This window comes from Marmota marmota, unplaced genomic scaffold (genome assembly GCF_001458135.2).
Source record: "Marmota marmota marmota unplaced genomic scaffold, marMar, whole genome shotgun sequence".
Lineage (NCBI taxonomy): Eukaryota > Metazoa > Chordata > Mammalia > Rodentia > Sciuridae > Marmota > Marmota marmota.
Window position 1 is genome coordinate 28,857,357 of NW_026000174.1, and position 21,328 is coordinate 28,878,684.

At 32.3% G+C, this 21,328-nt stretch overlaps 1 protein-coding gene across 11 annotated transcripts in view; it reads right to left on the reverse strand.

Moving 5' to 3' along the window:
- LOC107158126 (SRY-box transcription factor 6) overlaps positions 1-14,919 on the reverse strand; it is a 290,105-nt gene extending 275,186 nt beyond the window's left edge. For 2 of the 11 annotated variants that reach the window (XM_048788408.1, XM_048788410.1), the window contains exon 1: positions 9,754-14,919. In XM_048788408.1, coding sequence (XP_048644365.1) covers positions 9,754-9,808 — 55 coding nt within the window. In that variant the 5' untranslated portion in view covers positions 9,809-14,919. The remainder of the gene's footprint in view (positions 1-9,753) is intronic. The other 9 variants (XM_048788413.1, XM_048788405.1, XM_048788415.1 and 6 more) reach the window with 7 other exon arrangements.
- Positions 14,920-21,328: the final 6,409 nt, after the last annotated feature.

Sequence of the window (21,328 nt, forward strand, 5' to 3'; positions counted from 1 at the left end):
TATATATATATATATATATATATATATATATATATATATATATATACCAAAACACTACATTTTGATAATTCATTACTATTTTACAGGTATTCTTAGGCCACCTTCTTAAAATGAATACTCTTACTACTTGAAGCTTGATTGTATATGCACGCGTATAATTTTCTAATATTTTGGAATGGTACTAAATATAGTTCTAAAAATTACCCATATTAAAATGGTAAAATCAAATTTTGGGATTTATGTACACACACAGAAAGATGGAGAAAGAAAGAGAAGGCTATAATGTATAAACATATATGTATGACTTTGCTTAGGATCAAAATCAAAATAAAAACATTGATTTTGACACCACTCAGTTCATATTAATTGGCAAAATCCAAACCAAATTTCAGGTACTAGATTACTCTACAGTATTTATGCAAGAAACAGGCAATTTTTATTAAACAATTCATAAACAAAAATAAAACAACCTACTTTTTAAAAATAAATTTGACTAAAACTATTAAAATCGAAATACAACATCAAAAACACTGAATGAAATTCTTAAATGATTGTAACAAAGTGATGATTTCGTGTTGCACGATAAAAACTGCCCAAGACTAACATGATTAAAAGGTGAAACAATGCATTATTTTGAAATAATTGAAAAAGAGCACCTCTAGACAGTTTAATAGAAAACCATTTTCTTTAAGCCATAATTTACTAAATGGATCAGAAACACACACGCATACATAAACATACAAAAATAATACAAGACCCTTTCTAAAAACACTAAAAATTATTTATGTAGCTTTAACTTTATCTCAATTAAAGCTGATGAAGCACTGCAGAGCTCACTCAAGTAAATGACACAAACAGACCTATAACAAGAATGACTATATTTGCCATATTTTCTTGGTAGACCAAAAAGGAAATTCCATTAAAAGGTGATGGTGTTCTAAAATTATAGCTTTAAAAAATCCTCTAGATCTATGTAATTCTTCTTTAAACAGCAATGATTTAAAATAACTAAAGCATCACCAATCTATTAAAAGGAAGATTTGTTGAAAAATATAAAATATAACCAAGTTCAGATCATAATTATTCACTTCATAAAGCTAACATAATACTGATATTTAAATAATGTGCTTACACTTAATAATGAGATGGAATACTTTTTTTCTTAGGCTAATATTTAACACAAAAAAAAGTGTTATGTTCAACAGTAAAATGTTAACTCTAATTACTTAAAACTACTGATACCCCCTCTCTAGAGTCTGCCAAATTGCCTTTGGTATCTACTATAGTAGAGAACTGGGTGTTCATGCTAATAAAATGATCTGATTAATATAGTTACTATATTTATAGTACACAGGTTATTAATTTTTACAGAATTTGGGTTATTTGCTACTGAACATAATTTAATTTTTATTGTTTCAGAAATTATTTAAGAATTTGAAAATGCCATTTTTATTTGTCAATAGGCAAAAATGTTTGCTAAAAGAGTATTCAGACAGAACACAAACAAAACTTGTTTTAACTGTATCTACTTCTATAAATATTTTCAAATTTAGGCACTTCAAAGCCATTTGGTTTCTCCTGTACTCTCTGTTCTATATTCCCCTCTTTATTCATACTTCTATTATAGAATTTACCATTTTATATTAATACAACTCTTTATATTCACTCACCCAACATATTTATTGATTATCTCCTATGTCTCAGGCAATATGCTAGTCTCTGGAAAGACAAAAGTGAATTAAATCAATAAGGTGCCCACCCTGGTTGAGCTTCAGTTTAGTAGGGAATACAGGCACATAACTAGGAAATTACAAATTGTTAGAAGTACTACGGTAGGGAAAGAATTGTTGCTCTAGAAATTCATGTGCATTGGTCTGCCCCACATCCATACTAAACCTACCTACAACCATTTCCCTTGTGCTTCTCTTCTGTAGTATTTTATTCAAATTTTAGTTCCACATACTAATCTCAGTGCTTACTTAATTTTTTGAATATTTTGATTATTTTTCAAAAACAATGAAATATGTTGTCTTAAACTCTATAAACACCCTCTTACATCTTTTAATTATGACTATTACATAGCCCATATACCTAAAAAAATAGCTAGTACATAATGCAATTGAAAATTAGATTATAAAGCATAATTTGTTATGTGAAGCAAGCTATTTCCAGGTTTGTTTGGGAGGATAAGTGCAGCCAAGTGAAGTTAACTCGACCATAAATGAAATATACCAGCCAGTTTTCTTTTATTAAACATGAGAAACAAAATTAATAACATTAACTAGACTACAACAAACATAGAAATAATTAACTGGAATTTTTATAGTTACTTGATATAAAATAATAATTATAAAAAAATAATATCCAAAAAGAAATTTTAAAATGTAGAGTGTTCAACTTCCCAGTGCCTGGCACTGTACCTGATATGCAATCTGATATGCTCAGTAAATATTCATGAGCAAATGAATGACCAAATCACACAGTTTTCTATACATTCCATCATTCTGTATCATATTATGATAATAAAGACTTGTTGATATCTCTGAGATGCTGCCTGAACCTGAATCAATAAAAAGTTATTCAATTATATTATCTATACTAATCTACTAAAGTTTTTGTAAATATTTTCAATAGGCATGGAAAAAAATTAGTTTTCTAATGAACTCCCCAAAATCACGTCCATTTGCTTGAATTTTTCATTTTTAGAGTTTCTCAAATAAATAAAATGTTGGTGTAAAAAGAATAACATATATCAATTTCTGTTATATGCCTTGTAAAATGACAAGATATACTGTTTCAAGGTAAAAATACAAATTCAAGCAAGTGGGCTTATTGAAATAAGGTTAACATAATAGTTTTTAAATCCAGATAATGTGAATGACCAGTCATTGTCATATTTGGTGCTTCTGAAGAGTATTTCCTTCTTTCACAAGAGGATACCTTTCACAAACTTCCAGGGTCCACAAGGATTTTCCAAATGAAGTGCTAGATAAAAGCATCTCAGTATACACTGGGATCAATGAAGCTTGACCTAATGATGAAGCAATCACAGACACAAAATTCTAATGAAGTTTTAATCACCATTATGACTTCCCAACAGGCACACCTGACAGCAAGAAATTGTTAGTGTATACCAAGAAGAACAGGAATACTTCAGGACATCCCTATAACCCAAATACAAGTCTAAAATCCTTAATTAAAATATTACTATAATATTTTATAATATTAACTAAAATATTGCTTAACTGATTACCAGTCTCTTCAGGAAGTATTTATTAGTCACATGAATGATTATGCATAGTGCTGCCTTATAAAAAAGAAATGCTAGCAGGCATACACTAAGAAATTACACAATGCTTTCATTATACTCTTCCTATTATGTGTGCCTTGTACCTATTTTGATCTTTCAATTACTATAGCCTCATGTTCATTTTTGGCATAAAAATTCATGTATTTTAAATAATGGTGGCATAAATTTGGTCTATTTTATTATTTTCTATATGTTGACATATTTTTAATTTACATTTTGAAAATTAAACTTGAATCAAATAAAAAGTGGTGGGGTAGATGAAATATTGGTAATTTTCAAAGTTGGACAATAGGTCCATAAAGGGGTCATTATACCATTCCATCTACTTTTGTGTAGGTTTGAAATTTTTTCTTCAATAAAGGTAATTTTTAACAGAAAAAAAGATTATCATTAAAAATACAAGAAAAATAACAAATCTGACAGTTTTTCAAGAAACATGAAAATATACTTTCTTGTTGATGTTATTTACATGGTCATATAGATAGATCTCTGAAAGTTAAGCTTGTTTCAATAAAATGAATCACACAAGACAGGACAATAACTTATTTGATTAAGTATCTGTAAGAAAGGATACATGCCATATTTACAATCTCTTCCTCTCACTCTCTTGTTTTAATCTTTGTGTCTGTCTTTGTCTCCCTTCTGCCCCACCGACCCCCCCACACACACACTCCAACTAACTACTCCTGCCCTAAAAGAACATCTCACCCTGAAGACAAATTAACAATGGTCAAATAAAGCATAGACCAACTGCATTTATGCAGTCCTAATTAGATGAGTCTGCAATTCAAGTCACTTTGAACAGAGGGCCCCATCACACCCAACTACTCTACCTGGACACCAAACTTATCATGTTGAATGGCAACATAGAGCACACAAAGAATAATCAAGTAAGTATCAAATGACATGAATTTTTACTTCAGTTCCTCATTTACTAGCTGTTGAATACATTAATCTTTAATTCCCTTGCTTCTAGAATAGCATAAGAATAATACCTTCCTTCCTCTCACTCAAACTTTTAAAAAACTTAAATTGTACTTGTGAAAGTCCTTTCAGAACTGTAAACAACTATGTACAATTAGAGCATTATTAATCTAAAAACTAAGAACCAGAGATTTTCCGGTGCATCCCTTTATACAATATAAAGCTTTATATACTTGAGTTCTTACACACAAGTTGATAGCATCTTGAGTATTATCAGGGGCTCCTGAGTTTCCCATTCACTTTAAAATAGTGAGCAGGGAAGAAGAAAGATGTATTGCCAATAAATTTAAAATGTCTTTAAGCTCATGTACATTGGATTTACACTATAAAGAGTAGTGGGGAGGAATAAAATTAAGCTTCCTAATAACTGTGTCTCCTATCTTCATATATACTCTCAGGTTTCATGTTGCCTTTCATACTTCATGGGCATACTGTCTATTCATTCATGAGATTTTACCTGACCAAAAAAAAAAATGTTCAGAGAGGGTGTTAAGAATAGGTAGAAGTCCAGTGCAATTTCCCAAAGGTCCAATGGTCCCTGGGAAAAGTCCTGATTCAGAAGATTGCCTTCCCATCATATCCAATTTCTTCAAATTCTTTTTCAGCTTCAGATTATGCTAAGAGCTAGTCAATCAACATATATGAATTTATAGTTATCCTACCCTTCATTCAATTTCTGTCCACATGGCCTGGTGCACCTGCTTTATGATATGCTTTTCAGACCCATTTTTACCATTCTCAAGTTCACAACAGAATGGTTCACAGGCTTGTGCCTGTTTACATGGACATTTTATTGAGTGTAAGAAAAGTAGTTGTCAGAAGGGGATATAAAAGTGGAGAAAAGAACATATGATCAAAAGCTAAAATGTTCTTCAAATTGAAGAAATGACAAACATTGCTACATTCCTATTTGCCTTTTAGTAAGATATTTCCATTTATTAAGTATTTTAAGAATCATTTATGAGTATGTGTTATATGTAAGCCTATATGGGTTTGTCAGTGGTTTACCAGGCAGTGAATTTTCTTAAGAGTTCAGCTGTCAAAAAGTACATCTTTGATTCTCCAGGAGTGCTACATGATGGCTTCATATAGAAGTTATCATTTGTCAAAGAGAAAGTGTTTTATATAATACTTTATTTCCCAGAAAAAATTCAGAGAGCCAGGATTTTAATTTGTGTTATATTTACTTCTCCTTCTCTATTAAATCATATTCAACATGAATATATCCAATATATACATCTTTACAAATTAAAATAAAAGTTAATTTTTGATTTTGCTTTTTAAAATTCCAACTCACAAATACAAGGATATTTTAAATCAGATCAAGTATTACAATGAATTCCAAGCACTAAGTATTTGCATATTAATAGACCTAACTGAGAAAAAAATAATAGCAGCACAAAAACAAACTTCAAAATTAAAAAAATTAATTTAGCACAAAAATTTCTATTAATTACTTGATAGTTAAAATCAATTATTACTCTCTACTAAAATCAATCACATGAAGTAAGGCTACATTTGTTCTCAATATTTTTAAACAAAATGAACTAACAGTGATCAGAATAAAATAATTTAATTTCACATAATAGGATTGTGTGAATGGAAATTGAGTTGCAGGGTATGGTACTACATCTATATATATGAAGTAACTAACAAGTTTGGCATACTTTGGGGGCTTCTATCTTCTACTCTGAGCATAACTATATTAAGATTTCATCTTTTAAATAGCTAAGGTTTTAATCAGGCAGTAAATAATGTGAATTCAAAAAGAACTAGGATATCTCACTTTTATCTTTTTAATCAAGAGTCAGATTGCTATGCCTAAAGACATTTTCCCTCTTCAACTTAAAGAAATGAACATGTCAGATTAGATAAATCACTAGACAGCTACTAACAAAAAACCCTAGGTGTGCCTCTTAATTTACTAAAACCCAGATGCATCCAAATCAAAGAATAAAAAAGAGCACATAAATGACAAACCCCCTAGAAAACTTTTTGGGTACATTTGGGCTTTTTCAGAGTCTATAAATTCTGTGTCTGACAAACCAATCTTAGATTTAAATCTATATAAGAAATAAAAGCAAAAGCTGATTGGCCCAACAGGAAAAAATTGAATTTATTATAAGCCTAACGTCCAGTTGAATATGATATGATGGTTATGTCCTGAAGAATGCTAATACTCATCTTCAGGGAAGGAATATAATGATGGAAATGGACTTCCTGCATTGCCACAATGGCTCTGCTGGGAGCTGAAACCTAATTAGGGTGATTAGATATAAAGTCTTTTAACAAGCATAATTTTAATAAAGCATAAAACCTGAAATTTCCTACACCTGCAATGATTTGCCATGTTTCAGTTTCAATTGCCACATTCACTGTACTTGTTTCAGTTACTACCTACAGAATGGAACAAGTCAACTCAGATGCACTGCCTCTTACGGTACCAAGAAAGTGCCTCACTCTAGGACCATGAATCTCCACTTCTTCTGACAAACACAACCAAAGCATAAGATCTCTCAAAAATTGGAGTGAAAATATACAGCTCATAATCAAAGAGAAAACAAAACAGCTTTCAAGTTTTCTTAGTTGGTGAATTATTTCCAACTGAAACTTATGAAATCATCCATTTTTATGACACTTTTAATAGTAATATTTGGGATTATTAGCATGATAAACTTCTCACCTATTCATCTTTTACTTTAAAAAATCTGCTCATCTTATGACTAACACCTTGGCATTCAAACAAATACTGTGCTGAGACAGAAAAAAATAAAACCTGTATAAATGACAGAGTGTTCAACCATGAACACATTGTCTTTTATGAATATTATAATCACAGAATCAATAAGCCTACAAAGAAAAAACAGGACACAAAACGTGTTTTGTCATTTCTGACGAAGTTATAAAAACAACAGACATTCAATATGCCAAGTGTTCTTCAATCCTTCATAATCATAGCCTTATTGAAGTGAGGACAAAAAGGGTCTAATTGCATAGGAGCAATCTCAATGTAATAGGTTATACACCCAGGCACTGCTGCACAATACAACAAAAACAACGTTCCCTGTGTATAGCAGAATGTCATCTCTCATTTTCAGGCAATTACCTTCTTTCTTGTCAACAGTTTTAATAACCTCCATCATCTCTAAAAGACTTTTGCTTCAGTTAAATAATTTTCAGCTTTTTAATATGCAAATGTGCTTGTTCATATGCATGGGTGAAGTGGCACTGCTACTTGAAATGTGTCAGTACATTGTGGAGCACCTGCACCTCGGGGAAGCTTGATTTAATTGACACCTAATACTATTCATTATTCCACTTAGTGAGCAACTCCTATTAGTCACCTGTAGGTTTTCCTATAAGCAGTGCTTTGGCCACCAATAAAAATATGAATATTTCTATAAATAGAATGTCCATATTTAGTAAACGGGGTTCACTGCTGTCAGAGCTTTGGGGGGAAAATTGGGGAATGGTATAGAATCAATATTTTTTTCAGTAGGCAATTTATAAACTTCTTTTCATTTTTCTATAGATTTCTACATATAATATGGAGGGAGACTCACAGTGTCTGGTAGACACATGATGCTGTTTTCTTTTACATGGCTCAATAAGTAACATCCTGCTCAATGGAATGAGTAAATAAATAAATAAATGGATGGAAAATATATGGATGACGGATGGATAAATGAATGAATGAATAAACAAACAAACCCACCTTACAAAATATACCATTAGTTTCAGTTTTTTTAAGTCAGTAGGGTGTTCTTAATCCTAATGATTCCATCCTCAAATGCTATTTAAACTGAGTTCTTTACCATGATTTATGACCTACATTTGCCACAAAGTTAAGAGACAAAAGAAGAATCTGATCAATAAACAGACACTTTTTGATATTATTTTCTGAGGTGAATTTAATGTCTAAGAGAATGCTGCTGTGAGGCATGTAGAAGGATATTTTAAATGACTTCAAAATATCAGCTGAGAGAATTATAACACATATGGGATTTTGTATTTGTTAGTATTAATGTAATAAACATGTACTGCAAATGATTACAATTTAAGTCTATTAGTATTCTTTGCCTTTATGAAAATGGAAGGATTAACAATGAAAAGTATGTTCAGGCTTAGTAATATTGGGGATGCTTCTTTACCACATGGTCTGTGACCTTATTGTCCAGGCCACATTTCTTTCTGGCATTAATGCATTTGTTAGTCCCAGAGGCTTAAACTACAGATGTTTAACATCCTGCTTATGGACAGATCATCTGGAATACGAAGTGAGAAATCTATACTACTTATTAGTATATATTATGAGTGTAACAGAGATTTAATAGCCCATTCAAACAAGATTAGTGAAACCATAGCTCAGGGAAAAAAAAAAAGTATCATCTTAACTGAGATAGATTCTCAAACCTGCGGGGCGAAAAACAAAGAACTGAAAGCATATATTCAGTTGGAATATGTGTGAGGACATCAAAAGAAATTGCCACTAATTAATGCTGTTTATATAGTAGTATAAGAAACATTAATTATATTCTTCAATGTAAACTTAAAGCCTTTTGTGGAAAGGGGATTTATAAGTAAGGTGGTAATCTGGCTCTTTGGAAAGCTTATCTACAACATACTGAGAGTGATCATAAATCATGTTAATGTCTAGGATCCAAAAAAAAAAAAAAAGTTGGAGAGGTAATAGTGGGAAAAGACTGAGTTCTCCGTACCTCCAGATCCAATCATTTCTGTGGAATAGGGGCAGGGGAGAGAAAAAAGAAAGCAGTGGTCAACTAGACCTTTGTTGGTATCCCCCAAAATGTAATCTCTAAACTGAAGAATGGCAGCTGGCAGAACAGCTGGTGAATAGGATTAATGTCAGAAGAAAGAAATAAAACTCAACATATGTCCAAGCCTGCGGTGCTGGGACTGAGCATGATTATACCCCGACGGATAGGCTGAATACAGCTGGAAAGTGCCACTGTGCCATGCTTCTCTACCCTACAAGGTCATTGCTAAGAAGTACAGCTAATGTCTGAACAGCAAACTCAACTTTGCCTGAAGAACTCTGTAAACAGAAAGGAGAGAGGGAATAGAGATTTTTAGCTTTACCTGTGCGACAAATAGTTTAACCCTTAATGCTTGGTTTGCCATACCACAAAGCAAACCAAATGACAGCTTAGTACTGAACCTAACAGATTGCACTAAAGCAAATATAATTTTTAAATCATTTAAACCGCTTAATCTCATCTCAATCATATCAAATATTTAGAGCAAACATATTTCCATCTTTCATTTAGAGTTTAAACAGGCACAAAGGAGAAAAAAAAATCTAATTAAATATATAACAGTAGATATGGTTTTGTAAATTGTCAATTCTTTTCAAAATTAACATTTTAAAGTTATGGATCACAATTAGCAAAATTATTTTCAAAAAGCGGTTTTTTATAGCATAATCATCATGTACTCACACTGCATGAAAAAGTTATGTCTTCCTGCCCTATTCCCATTTTGTAGTTGGCCCATTTTAGCCTTTTGTAATAGTAGCTGAGAGACACCGGAATTTAACTGTTGGAACTAGTTACAGTGATAAACAGCAACCACGTGGGCATAACTGATAGATGAGAAAAGGCTTTGTTATTTATAGAAACTTAGGCAGAATAAATTCTATCCAATTGTTTCCCTATTAAACAACTACTGTAAACACTTTAAAAAGAGATCAGTAATCATTTCTAAGAGAGTATTGCCCTACTTGTTTCTGCTGTTTATTTTTTTCAGACGCCTGAGCTAACTAGAGCTCAACAAGCATATTATCAGAGGCAACAAATCACCTTCTCATCTAAAAACAGCTAGCACTCTCACTACATTCTTTTAGTAGTATATCCTTTAGTAGGAGTGAGAACTGAGGGGAGGTAGACAGGGAATTTTATTACAAAGGAGAAGAATGAAGATGTGATTCTCACAGGCCTAAGGGCACAGCTCCATAGCTTCAACTGAATCCATGTGAAAATCCAACCAACAAACACCAACCTATCTAAATAGCAGCTCTCTGAAGAGATTACATTTTATTTCTCTTATCAGGATGGTAGGGTGGAAGTCCTCACAATGAGAGAGGGCCAAGCCCTAAAACTCAGTATTGTTCAGAAACTGTCAAAAACCTACAGCAGGTCTGTTCTCTGCACTCAAAGGTAAACTTATCATCAACTTGCTTATTTTCTTTTTCTCTTTCTACACATAAACTGATCACCAGCTTATACATGTATTATAGCAGCCTCAATAAAAATAAAAAAATAAAAACTCTAGAAATTAGGAAACAAAACCTGAGAACTTTTAAAGTAAACATATTTCTAGTTTGAAATTGAAGGGGCCAATGTGATTTTCTTTCTTACATGATATTCAGATAGCATGACCAAATTTGTAAGTGGAGGATTTCTTCCCAGGTAAGATACCTAATGGGTCTCTCAAATGACGTTTCAGATAATCCACCAGGATAGAAAAATCATCATATGATATCATTGGTTTTACCCAAGAATTTTCATATTTAAAAAATATTTGATCTTCATTTTGTATTCACCAGGTTTTACTTAGACCTAGGAGTGATAACATTCAATGCCTGTGAGTTTTGGGACATCTTCATTTCCTTTCTAAATTTTTACTCCATTTAAAAAATATCTTTAGTATTTAGAATTTTTTAAATGTGAATCTTATCTGGTTTAAAACTCTATGAAAGCTCAAATTCTCCTACATTAAATGTTTAATACCATAGAAACAGTCATTTCTGCAAAACTCAAATGTTAGAAAAATCTGGGTATAGTCCAAATAAATATTTAAATAGAGTTGCCAATTTTAATGCTCTTATAATGGCTACTAACATTTTACAAAATTCTAAGATTGCATGCTTTGAGTTTTAATGGCATTCAACATTTTCTAGAATCTTTAAACGCTGAAAAATGTTTTTATTTGTCATTACAGAATATGGAAAGAAACCTATATAGCTTATTAATGTCTTCTGAATTGTTTAAGAGGATTTTAAGATATGAGTTAAAAGAATTTCATAATCTTAATTTCAATTTCTCCTTTTCATTTAATAGTAGACATTCATTAGGACCCACACACTGTAATAAATTATAATAATTTCAAACAAGAATTAAATTACTAGGTACCTAGTGAAAGAGCCATTTTTTCTTAGGTACCCTGTAATCTAACTGTCAGATTTAAAATCTATTCCCAATCAACTCTTCACAACATTCACATTTATTCATCTATGTTAAATTAATAAAAGGTGTGAATAATACTGACAAAATTGATCATTATTGTTCATGTAGATTTAGAAAATTATAAGGTAATCTAAAATGTAAAAGGAATTGAGAGAAACTATTAAGGTTCTTATAAATAAATTCATCCTATGCTATTTTTTCAAATCAAGACTGAAACTTCTACGAGACTTATTTAAATTGACTATGCAAGCTATTTGATAAATTGTACATTTTTAGAGCATAAACCATTTTCATTATTTTTGACAAATATCAGTACAAAGACTCTACTGTAACATTAGGGTTCAACAAATACTTTAGGAAGCTATGCCAAAATGATGTCGGAAAGTAAAACCCTAATAGTAGCTTGTGAGACGGTTTATGGCCAATGCAGTTTGATGAAGAAAAGACACAACCACGGGAACATCAAAAAGAAATAGCCTTTCCAGAAATAAATACCATCCTCCTCATTTTTCCTCTAGATACAGTAACATAGGTATAATTCTGATCTCAACCAACAAAAATAAATACATGTCCCAAAACAGAACTCCCCCTATAGAACGAGTTTGCACATTTAGTATATTTCCTATCATCTAACCTTGCTGACCCTCTCCTTTTTAACTGGCATCCCTGAAGATAAAGTAAAGCATGTCAACATCTGTTCCCATTCACACCGATTTTAATTTACCAAAAGAGCTTTGCTATTTTCAGAGCAGACTCCAGAGCACAATGACAGATTTAGGGCCTTTACTGAGGTTGCATTTCTAGTGTGTCAGCATTTCCTACTCACCAAGAGTGAATTCCAGGGGGTCACAACAAAGGAATAGCTGAAATTCAAACTTCATTATAGACATTTTTCCCACCCTTACTTATTTCATCACAACTTGAACTACCAACATGCTTGTCCTATTTAGTGGGGGCATCACTGGTGCTGCACAATAACTAGACAAAAATGATCTAGTTCTGCAGCAACAATGAAGGTCTTTAGGTCTTTCCTATGAGCTTCTACATACACAATTATCTCTTAGAGAACTTTATTTCTGATTAAAATCTAATAGCTATAACTATTTTATAACTCTTTATATTAGTAAAATACTACATGCTTTTCAAAACACTTCCATGTACTTAATACTCCCTTTCACAATTTGATTGTAAGTACTGAGTTTTAAGCTATAAATATTCTTTCTAACCTGTGTCCCATAGTTTCATGTCTTTTTATATCATGATTTATTCAGACATTTTAAATATGTGTAACAAAAGTCATTCTCACACCATCCCAGTTTCCCTGGATAATTCAGTTTTTAAGACACAATATAAAGAGCAACTTGGAGAAACAATGCACAAGTTGTGTTGTAATCAAATAACAACTAAGATATGAGCAGCTGAGCAGAAGGAAGATGGGCAACGGAATGCCGTACAGCAATCAGCACTGTTGACTAATCAGAATTTGAGACACTAGAAGGTAATAAGGGTATTATAAAGAATGGCTTATTGAAGGAGCAGCTGTTTATGTGTAGCTCAGTGTTTAAATGAGTTCCACTAGATTGCCATGGTATGTTTTGGTGAAAATGTTTAACTCCTTTTAAAATGATCATTAGAGAAGAAACAGCAAGTACCAAGTGGCAAGTTTGGAGATATCAAAACACCAACGAAGATTTTAACAGCTTTTAGAACAGTTATCTGGGGGGTATCCAGAAATGATCAGAAATGCCAATTCTAATGACCTTTTAAGTCAAAAGTACTGAAGTACTCATTCTTTAAAGCTTAGAAGCCATCATCCTTACTGGGTTGCTCTGGGGCACAAAGATGAGGTAGCAATATAATGGGCAAATCTTCAGCGATATCAAAAAAGAAAAAAAAATAGTAAAAACATCCATCAGACAAACTCAAGTCAAAGAATGTCTTGGAATTTAGAAATCTGTTCATCTTTTCAGTAAACAAGAGTAACATCCTGAACTACATTTCATAATAAAGTTTTAAATGTTTTAATCCAAAATATAACAAATAAAACCACTCTCCTATGTTGACTCAGAAGTAAATATTTTTTAAAACAGAGGAGCAAGAATGCAAAATACCATTTAATTTATTAATGGTATTTTCAGAAAGCAATAATCATATTCAAAACTATTTGTCATCCAATTGTTTGGTTTTGCAGTTAGATTGTTAGAGTTTTGTCTTCCTTACTTTCACCTAAGAAGCAAATGTCTATTGTTTATTCCGCCCCAAGAAAAAGAAAATAATCCATAAATTACAGCATAAAGGTACCAAATAAATACTTCACTGAATTTATCATAATATAGTATTATGAATATTTCATTTTGACAAGTGTTCAGTCATATTTTAAAGCAGTCAGCAAGCGGTCGAAACTCTGCTATCTTTTGTAACAGTTCACATGTCAAACTGGCAAAGTGCCCACAGTGTACGGTAGAAAAAAAAAAGTCTATTTAATGTCTGCCCCACAAGGCGACATGAGGTTTGATTGGCAGAAAGCAGAGAGTGGCTTTTGATCATGTGTCCTAACAAGCAGTTCCAGCTCCTGTCTTTTCAGCTGATGGGCTCCACATTACCCATTCAAACAGAAGTGACAGACCACTGCACTACTCTCTGGCTCTAGTCACACGCAGTGGGAGCTATGCTGGAGACAGAGTCACTGATTAAATATATCACTTTTTCAAGACAAGCAGGTTGTCTGAATCAAAGTTGGACAGAATAGACTCAACATTATTAAAAGGGGATATAAAACTGGGATTGAGTGATGTTCAGCCAGTTTGCACAGCCTCAGGGATTCCCAGGCTGACAGGCGGAATAAGGAACAGCAGAACTCATAAAACAGGGTCAGAAATTAGCTGTGACACCTTGGCTATTTTCCCATCACTTCAGGACCACTGGGTTTCAAAATTCTGGAGTCTCTTTTTACCTTTCTTACTTTCATTTTTTTTTAAATGAATTCAGTAGAGGGAGAAAAACACATAAAAGCATGATTACTGCAGTTTGTCAATTATAGTCTTAAAGGGAATAAAATACTGGATGCAATCCTTTGCATCTAATTTTAAAATATACTAATACAGGTTCTCCTAACTAGGACTCTTAGTTCAGAATTTTATTGCATTTATTGGCTTGTTTTTATAGTGTAACTTTAAAATCTAGTAATATTAATCATGGAAACCTTACAGTTTAAAAAATTTTAAGTGCCCTGGCTACCAAAGGGCTATGCATACTTAGCCATTCTATATTCTTTGCTATAGAATGCATAATATTTAAACATTTTTGCTTGAAATATACTTACAGACATAAACATCTAATGTGAAGAAATGCTCAAAACAAATCTTTATTGTCTAAATTTTATGTTTTAAATTACTGAATATACCTTCTTATAATCTGCAGTACATATTCAGCTACCTATGAAATGCAAAGATAAAATCTAAAGTTTTCTATTTGAGAAACTAAAAATATATGTCCAAACAAATTAAAAAAAAACTATCTAGCTACAGAAACTAAAGAAATAGACCAAAAGCCCAGCAATAATCTGAAACAAATCATCTGAAACCAAAATATAAAACATATAAATGGCCCCTTCAGATGTTATTTTAAAACAGTCCTTCCACAGAGTTTAATTTCTTCTTATCACTGGTATAAAAAAATTACTTTTTATTTATTTTTAAATATTTTTTTAGTGGCACGCTCCAGCTATTTCTTGAAACACTTACATTCATGTTATTTGGTTTGGCATCACTGTAAATATTTAATACCAACCTGCTTGTAAGATATTTAAGATGTGATTAAAAGATTAAATATTCCTACTAAGATGAAGACAGTTTTAGCAGAGGATAGTAAGGAACTAAGAGTAGACCAGAAATGATACTAAGCTAAGCAGGGATGGAAAGGAATAGCTATTACATTTGCTAGAAGATGGTAAAAATTACAAAGAAATTGTGGGTGTTTAATCTGTGAAAAGTAACATTTTGATCCATTGTGTTAGTTAAATTACTCTAAAATTCAAAGTTAATTTAATACTTGCTGATATAAATTGATTAAAGAATGTATCATTTCTCATAATAATCTTAAATAGTATCTGATTTGTGTTCCTTGTACCACAGAATATGCTATCGCTGATAAATAACTCCATATTAATCAAATATACATTCTACTGCATGAAAAATAAAGTTACTTGTCATCTGGTTCTGTACTTCATGTCTTTAAAGATTTGGAGGATGATGAAAATAATGACAATTATAAATTTATCACAAGTTAAAGGCACAATCAAGCAATTATTTTAAAATCTGTTTTTTATTAATGTAAGAAAATTATTCTGAAGAGGATAATTTGACTTTCTCTGTGATCCCAGATTTTAAACAAGGGAGGGATCTTTATTAGCAAATGCTTCCCAAAGCCTGAAATAAAGCAAAATGGCATTTTTGTTTTTCTCCTCAGATGTGGATTATATTTAATATTCTTATTTTTTACCATCCTTACCACTACCACCATCACCAGGTGCTTTTTTACCTACTAGTGGTAGGAAAGAGGGTAGGAAATTACTACAAAGAATACTCAACTACAATAAGGAAGAGGAGACTAAATTTGCATATATATTGCCAATAAAAACATATTAGGTAAATAAACCTGAAGCAATCCAAAATACATTTTTTTTTCCTTTTTATAATTCAGTCATGAAAAACAATCCCATTGTAAAACAACAACATCTGTGTATAACCTATGCTTTACCAGATGGATCTTTTATATTCTATTCCAGAAAAGGCCAAAGAAATTGAGGAGAAGTCTGTGAATCATTTTGCAACACTATAAGAAAGAATACTTTCTTTAAAATAAAAATCCCAAAATAATTAATTATTTTAGCCACTATATTATTGCTTACAGTAATACACAGCAATAACATTTACATTGATTGAATTCTGTTTCCTTAATGTGAAATTTGTTTGGGGTTAATTAGCACGGCTGAGGAATAAGCTTAATAATTTTATGTTGTTTACACTGGAGGCAGTTTTCTACGAGCACTGCTCAGGGAGGAAGTGACATCTTCTAATTTCAGACAAAACATGGAGGTGAGAACAGCAGCTCACTGTGGAATGGCAAAGAAGTGCCTTCCTCCTTCAGCAAGTCTCCCCACTACTTGGGGTATCTAATGGCAACAATACAAAGTTGCTCCAATTATTTTTCAGGTATGATAAGTTTTTAAAGCAAATATTGAGCTGAGCAGGAAGAAAAGAAAAAGACTTATACAAATGGAGAAAGTCTCTAATATTAGACATTTTTACCAGCCCTTCCTTAAGAAAAAGCAGGTCTAATTAGTTGTCTCCCTAAAATGCGTACCTAGCATTTTTATTATGTATTATAACATTTTGCTCAGAGCTGACATTTTTATTCTGACAAGCACTGTCTGGAGAGCTCTCAATAAATAATACATTGACAATTTTCAGTAAATAAGCAGTGGACACAAATCGTTATCCTTACTTACAGCTGCCCTACTCTAATAGTGCTTTTACAAGTGAGGTGACTATTCAGTCTAATGCAATCCTCTCAGTGCTGGAAAGACATTTTCATTCATTACCACGGTCACAAGCACTTAAAGCACTTTTAAGCCCTGTTGCAAAACAGCAGGAATGGCAGAGCAAGTGGGGCTAACGAAAACTAAAGTTCATCACCAGAGAAACCTGAGGTTGTTCACCTCAACAACTAGGAAATTCACTTTTGCCCAGTCCACCTCAACATGTCTTAGATCTATATGTCTAAGGAGAATACAGGATTTTCTCTGGCAATTAAATGTTAATAGTCTTAAAGCCCAACCATGGTGGGTTTTATTTTCTGTATGAAATCTGGTTTATCATTCAGTAATATTTATTAAGCATCATAGGATAAAGGGACATGCAACAACCTAAGTGCTAAAGGCAGAGAAACTGAAATAAAATCTGAATCCAAATGAATACCTTTGAAACCACACAACAACTTTTCGTGCTCTCATTAGCTTTTCCTCCAACTACTTCAAACGCCAACACCCTTACTAGTAACAAACCACTATAAGGCAATCATAAATTTCATTTTTCTTCATGATCTCACATCAATATGATCTCCTGGCTATCTGAAAACAAACATATGAAATAAGATTTGAAGAAAGAGGAATGAAATGAGAAGGTAATATCTATATACCTTGACATAGAGAGCCTGCAGCTAGAATTTTCACCCAACTCCTTAATCTAATAAATTTATCCATTATTTGAATGCTTTACAGACAATTAATTGATTATGAAGGTGGCTGAAAATATGTTACCCAGTCAGAAGTTGATTTCATGGTGTCATATTACAATTATGAGAAGCATCAGGATGTTTGGGTCTATGACGGAACTTATGGTGTTTCCATAAGATTATAATGGAACTGAAAAATTCCTATCACTTAAGTGACATTGTAATCACATTGCAATGTTGTAGCACAACACATTACTCATGTGTTTGCAATGAAGTTAGTGTGAACCATCTACAGTTCTGCCAGTTATAAAAAGTATAGCACATATAATTATGCACAGTATATAATATTTGATTATAACAAACATTATTGGTTTACATATTTGCTATACTATACTTTTATTGTTGTTTTAGAGTGTACTTCTACTTATTTTAAAAAAAGTTTCCTATAAAAAAGCATGCCATGCTATGTTAGCAGCATTTTTATACATCTTTTATCTATTGCATCTCTTGGTTGTTATCAAAGGTAACAGAGTGATTGACATCTACCACTTAGGTTTGTGTAAGTACACTCTATAATATTCACACACACCAAAATCTAATGTCACATTTCTCAAAATGTACCGCCAATGTTCAAGGACACATAACTAGATATGGCTTAGACTATTTAGTTCAGTAAAGCTGTCATTCCATAGTTCTCAACTGTGCATCAGAAACACCTGGAAAGCTTGAGAAAACATGGGTGGCAGGGCTCCATCCCAGTTTTTAATTCAGTAGGTCAAATAGGAGGCTTAAGAATTTGCATTTCTAACACATTCCCAGGTGAGGCCAAGGCAACTGACAATTTGAGAAGCACTAGGCTATGGTATTGAATTCATCAGAACAGATAACATGCACATGACACACTTTGGGGCTAAGCCTATAGTCACTTCACTTCTTCTACATATAGGATGACAAATTACAGAACTTTCACATGTGGTTCCACTTTGAAACCACCTAAAAGCAATAATGACTATTCAAAGTGAATTCACTAAGAAAAAGGAGATTCCCTCCATAAAAATGATAAGCAAGGGAACCTAGGTGTGCTCTCTCATAATTTTCAGGACAGTCAAATATATATCTGCATGCTGGATATATTCCAATATCACAGAGAGAATACTCAAACTCAGTATGTCTGAAGTTGAACCTTTTCTGAAACCTTCAATCTATCTAGATTCACCACCTTAATAGCCTCACCATCAAATCTCTCTGCTCAATATCTTCCCAACCTCACACCCAACATCTAATTAAAAATCCCAACCATATTTCTGAAAGCTGAGTCCTCCAATCTTTCCCTGCCTTTGCTTTAGAGCTTAAACCATGTTGATTTTTCTGCATTTACCCTTGCCTCTTTACAAATAATAGTGAAACTTCCACCAAAGTTCCTTTCCAAATAAACACTTCAACTATGTCATTCATTCTCCTAATTAAAAGTTCTCATCTGCTCTCCACTACCCAAAGGATAAAATCCTATCTCTTTATAATGGTTCCAACCGATTTTTTCAGTCATGTCTCCTGTATTAGCCATACCAAACTTCTGGACTTTCATTAAATTCATAAGTTGATTCATACCACTGAAACTTTATACATGTTGTCCTCTCTACCTGGGAACTAACTCATTTTATTTCTTATTTGCTATTACAAGTATATAATTTATCAAAATCCAGCTCAAATTTTTATAAATTCCCTTCTAGGTCTCCTAGACATAAAAATTGTTCCATCTTTTACACTCCCACAGCATTTTATGACCTCTTCTACTATAGCGCTTAATGATGATTACTTTATTTACATGTGTTTTTCCCACTAACTTACAAGCTACTAAAACCAATATCTCTGAGTTCATCTTTTTTTCCTCCTCTTTCTCCACATTTATCTCTCCCATTCTAAGCCCACTGCAACATAAGATAAAAGAGTTTAATAAATGCTTATGGAATTAATTAATATATGTATATGTATTTAAGCATGTCTACATACGCTTTTATATCTGTATAAAGTATGCTTTATTTGGATGAAGAGATACACCCCCAAAATTAAATTGATTTATAACTTTTTTTGCCATAATCTCATTTATCTTTCTGAAACCTTTTATAAGTAAACTTTTTTAGGGTTAATTCATAATATATTCCAAGATCTATACCATGTGTCACGAATATAAACCAAAGATTATGATACGTCCTCAAGAAAATTTAAATCAAGGGAAGCAAGATCAATAAATATAAATAGCAAATTGTTTCATCTTTGTTGAAATCAGCTGAGCATACATTTGTAGTGGTATTTGTGCGTTCTCTACTATGTTCGATTGATCTGTGTGTCTACTTCTCTACCAATACTGTATGTTTTGATTACTGTGGTTATATAGTAAGCCTTAATACTGCGTACAGTGATTACTAACACTTTATTCTTTTTTGTCAAGATTGTCTTAGTTATTCCAGGGTCTAAATCTTTCTATGTAAAGTTTAAAATGTTTGTCTGTAGATGAAGTTCTTGCTGTGATCTTAATAGGAATTGAATTAAATATATAGATTATTTGGGGAAGAATTGACATTACCACATGGTCTTCCAATATAGAACCACAATGTTTTGCCATATATTTAGGTCTTTGATTTTCTTTTAATCGGCATTCTATAATTTCAGCATATAGATCCTCTACAAATTTGTTAAGTACTTACTTAAGCATTTCATTTTATTTGGAAAAATTATAAACAGCATTGTTTCCAATTTCAGTTTTCATATGTTGCTACAGTCTGAAAGTTTCTGTCCTTCCAAATCCATGTATGAAACTGAATCCCCAATATGGTGGTATTAAGAGGTGAGGGGCCTTCGGAAGTGATGAGGTCACAAACGTAGTTAGTGCCCTTATAAGGGAGTTTGTCCCTTCTACGACATGAAGACACAGCAACAAGACACCAACTATGAAGCACATTCTTCACTAGATATAAGATCTGTTGTCATCTTAATCTTGGGGGTTCCCATCCTCCAGATGGGTAAGCAACAAATTTCCAGTGTTTGTAAATTACCCAATTTATGGCATTTTGTTACAGCAGCCAGAATAGACTAAGACACTTGTTCACTGTTAGTGTACAGAAATGAGATGGGTTTATCCTGCTGATTCATTAATTCTAGGAGGCATATTTGTTTTTTTCTTCTATTCTGTTTTATTTTGTTTTTAGATTACTTGGGATTTTCAAGATAATCATGTCACTTGCAAAGCAATTCCATATAGGAAGGTGAGCTTTGTCAACAGGTGGTGCTGGAACAAATTAAATATCCATCAGAAAAGAAAGAAAAAGAAATTTCACACTTTGTACACAAATTTCTCAAAATAACATATAGACTTGACTCTAAAGTACAAAACCTTTAGAAAATAAGAGAGGAGATAATGTTTGAAATCTAGGGCTAAGTGTTCTTAGAGCTAACAAAAGCATGATCCATAAAATAAAAAACTGTTAAACTGGACCTCATCTAAATTCTAAGCTTTCATCTGTGAGAGCCCATGTAAAGAGGATGAAAAACCAAGCTAAAGATCAAAAGGCAATATTTTCAAGCTATATACCTAACA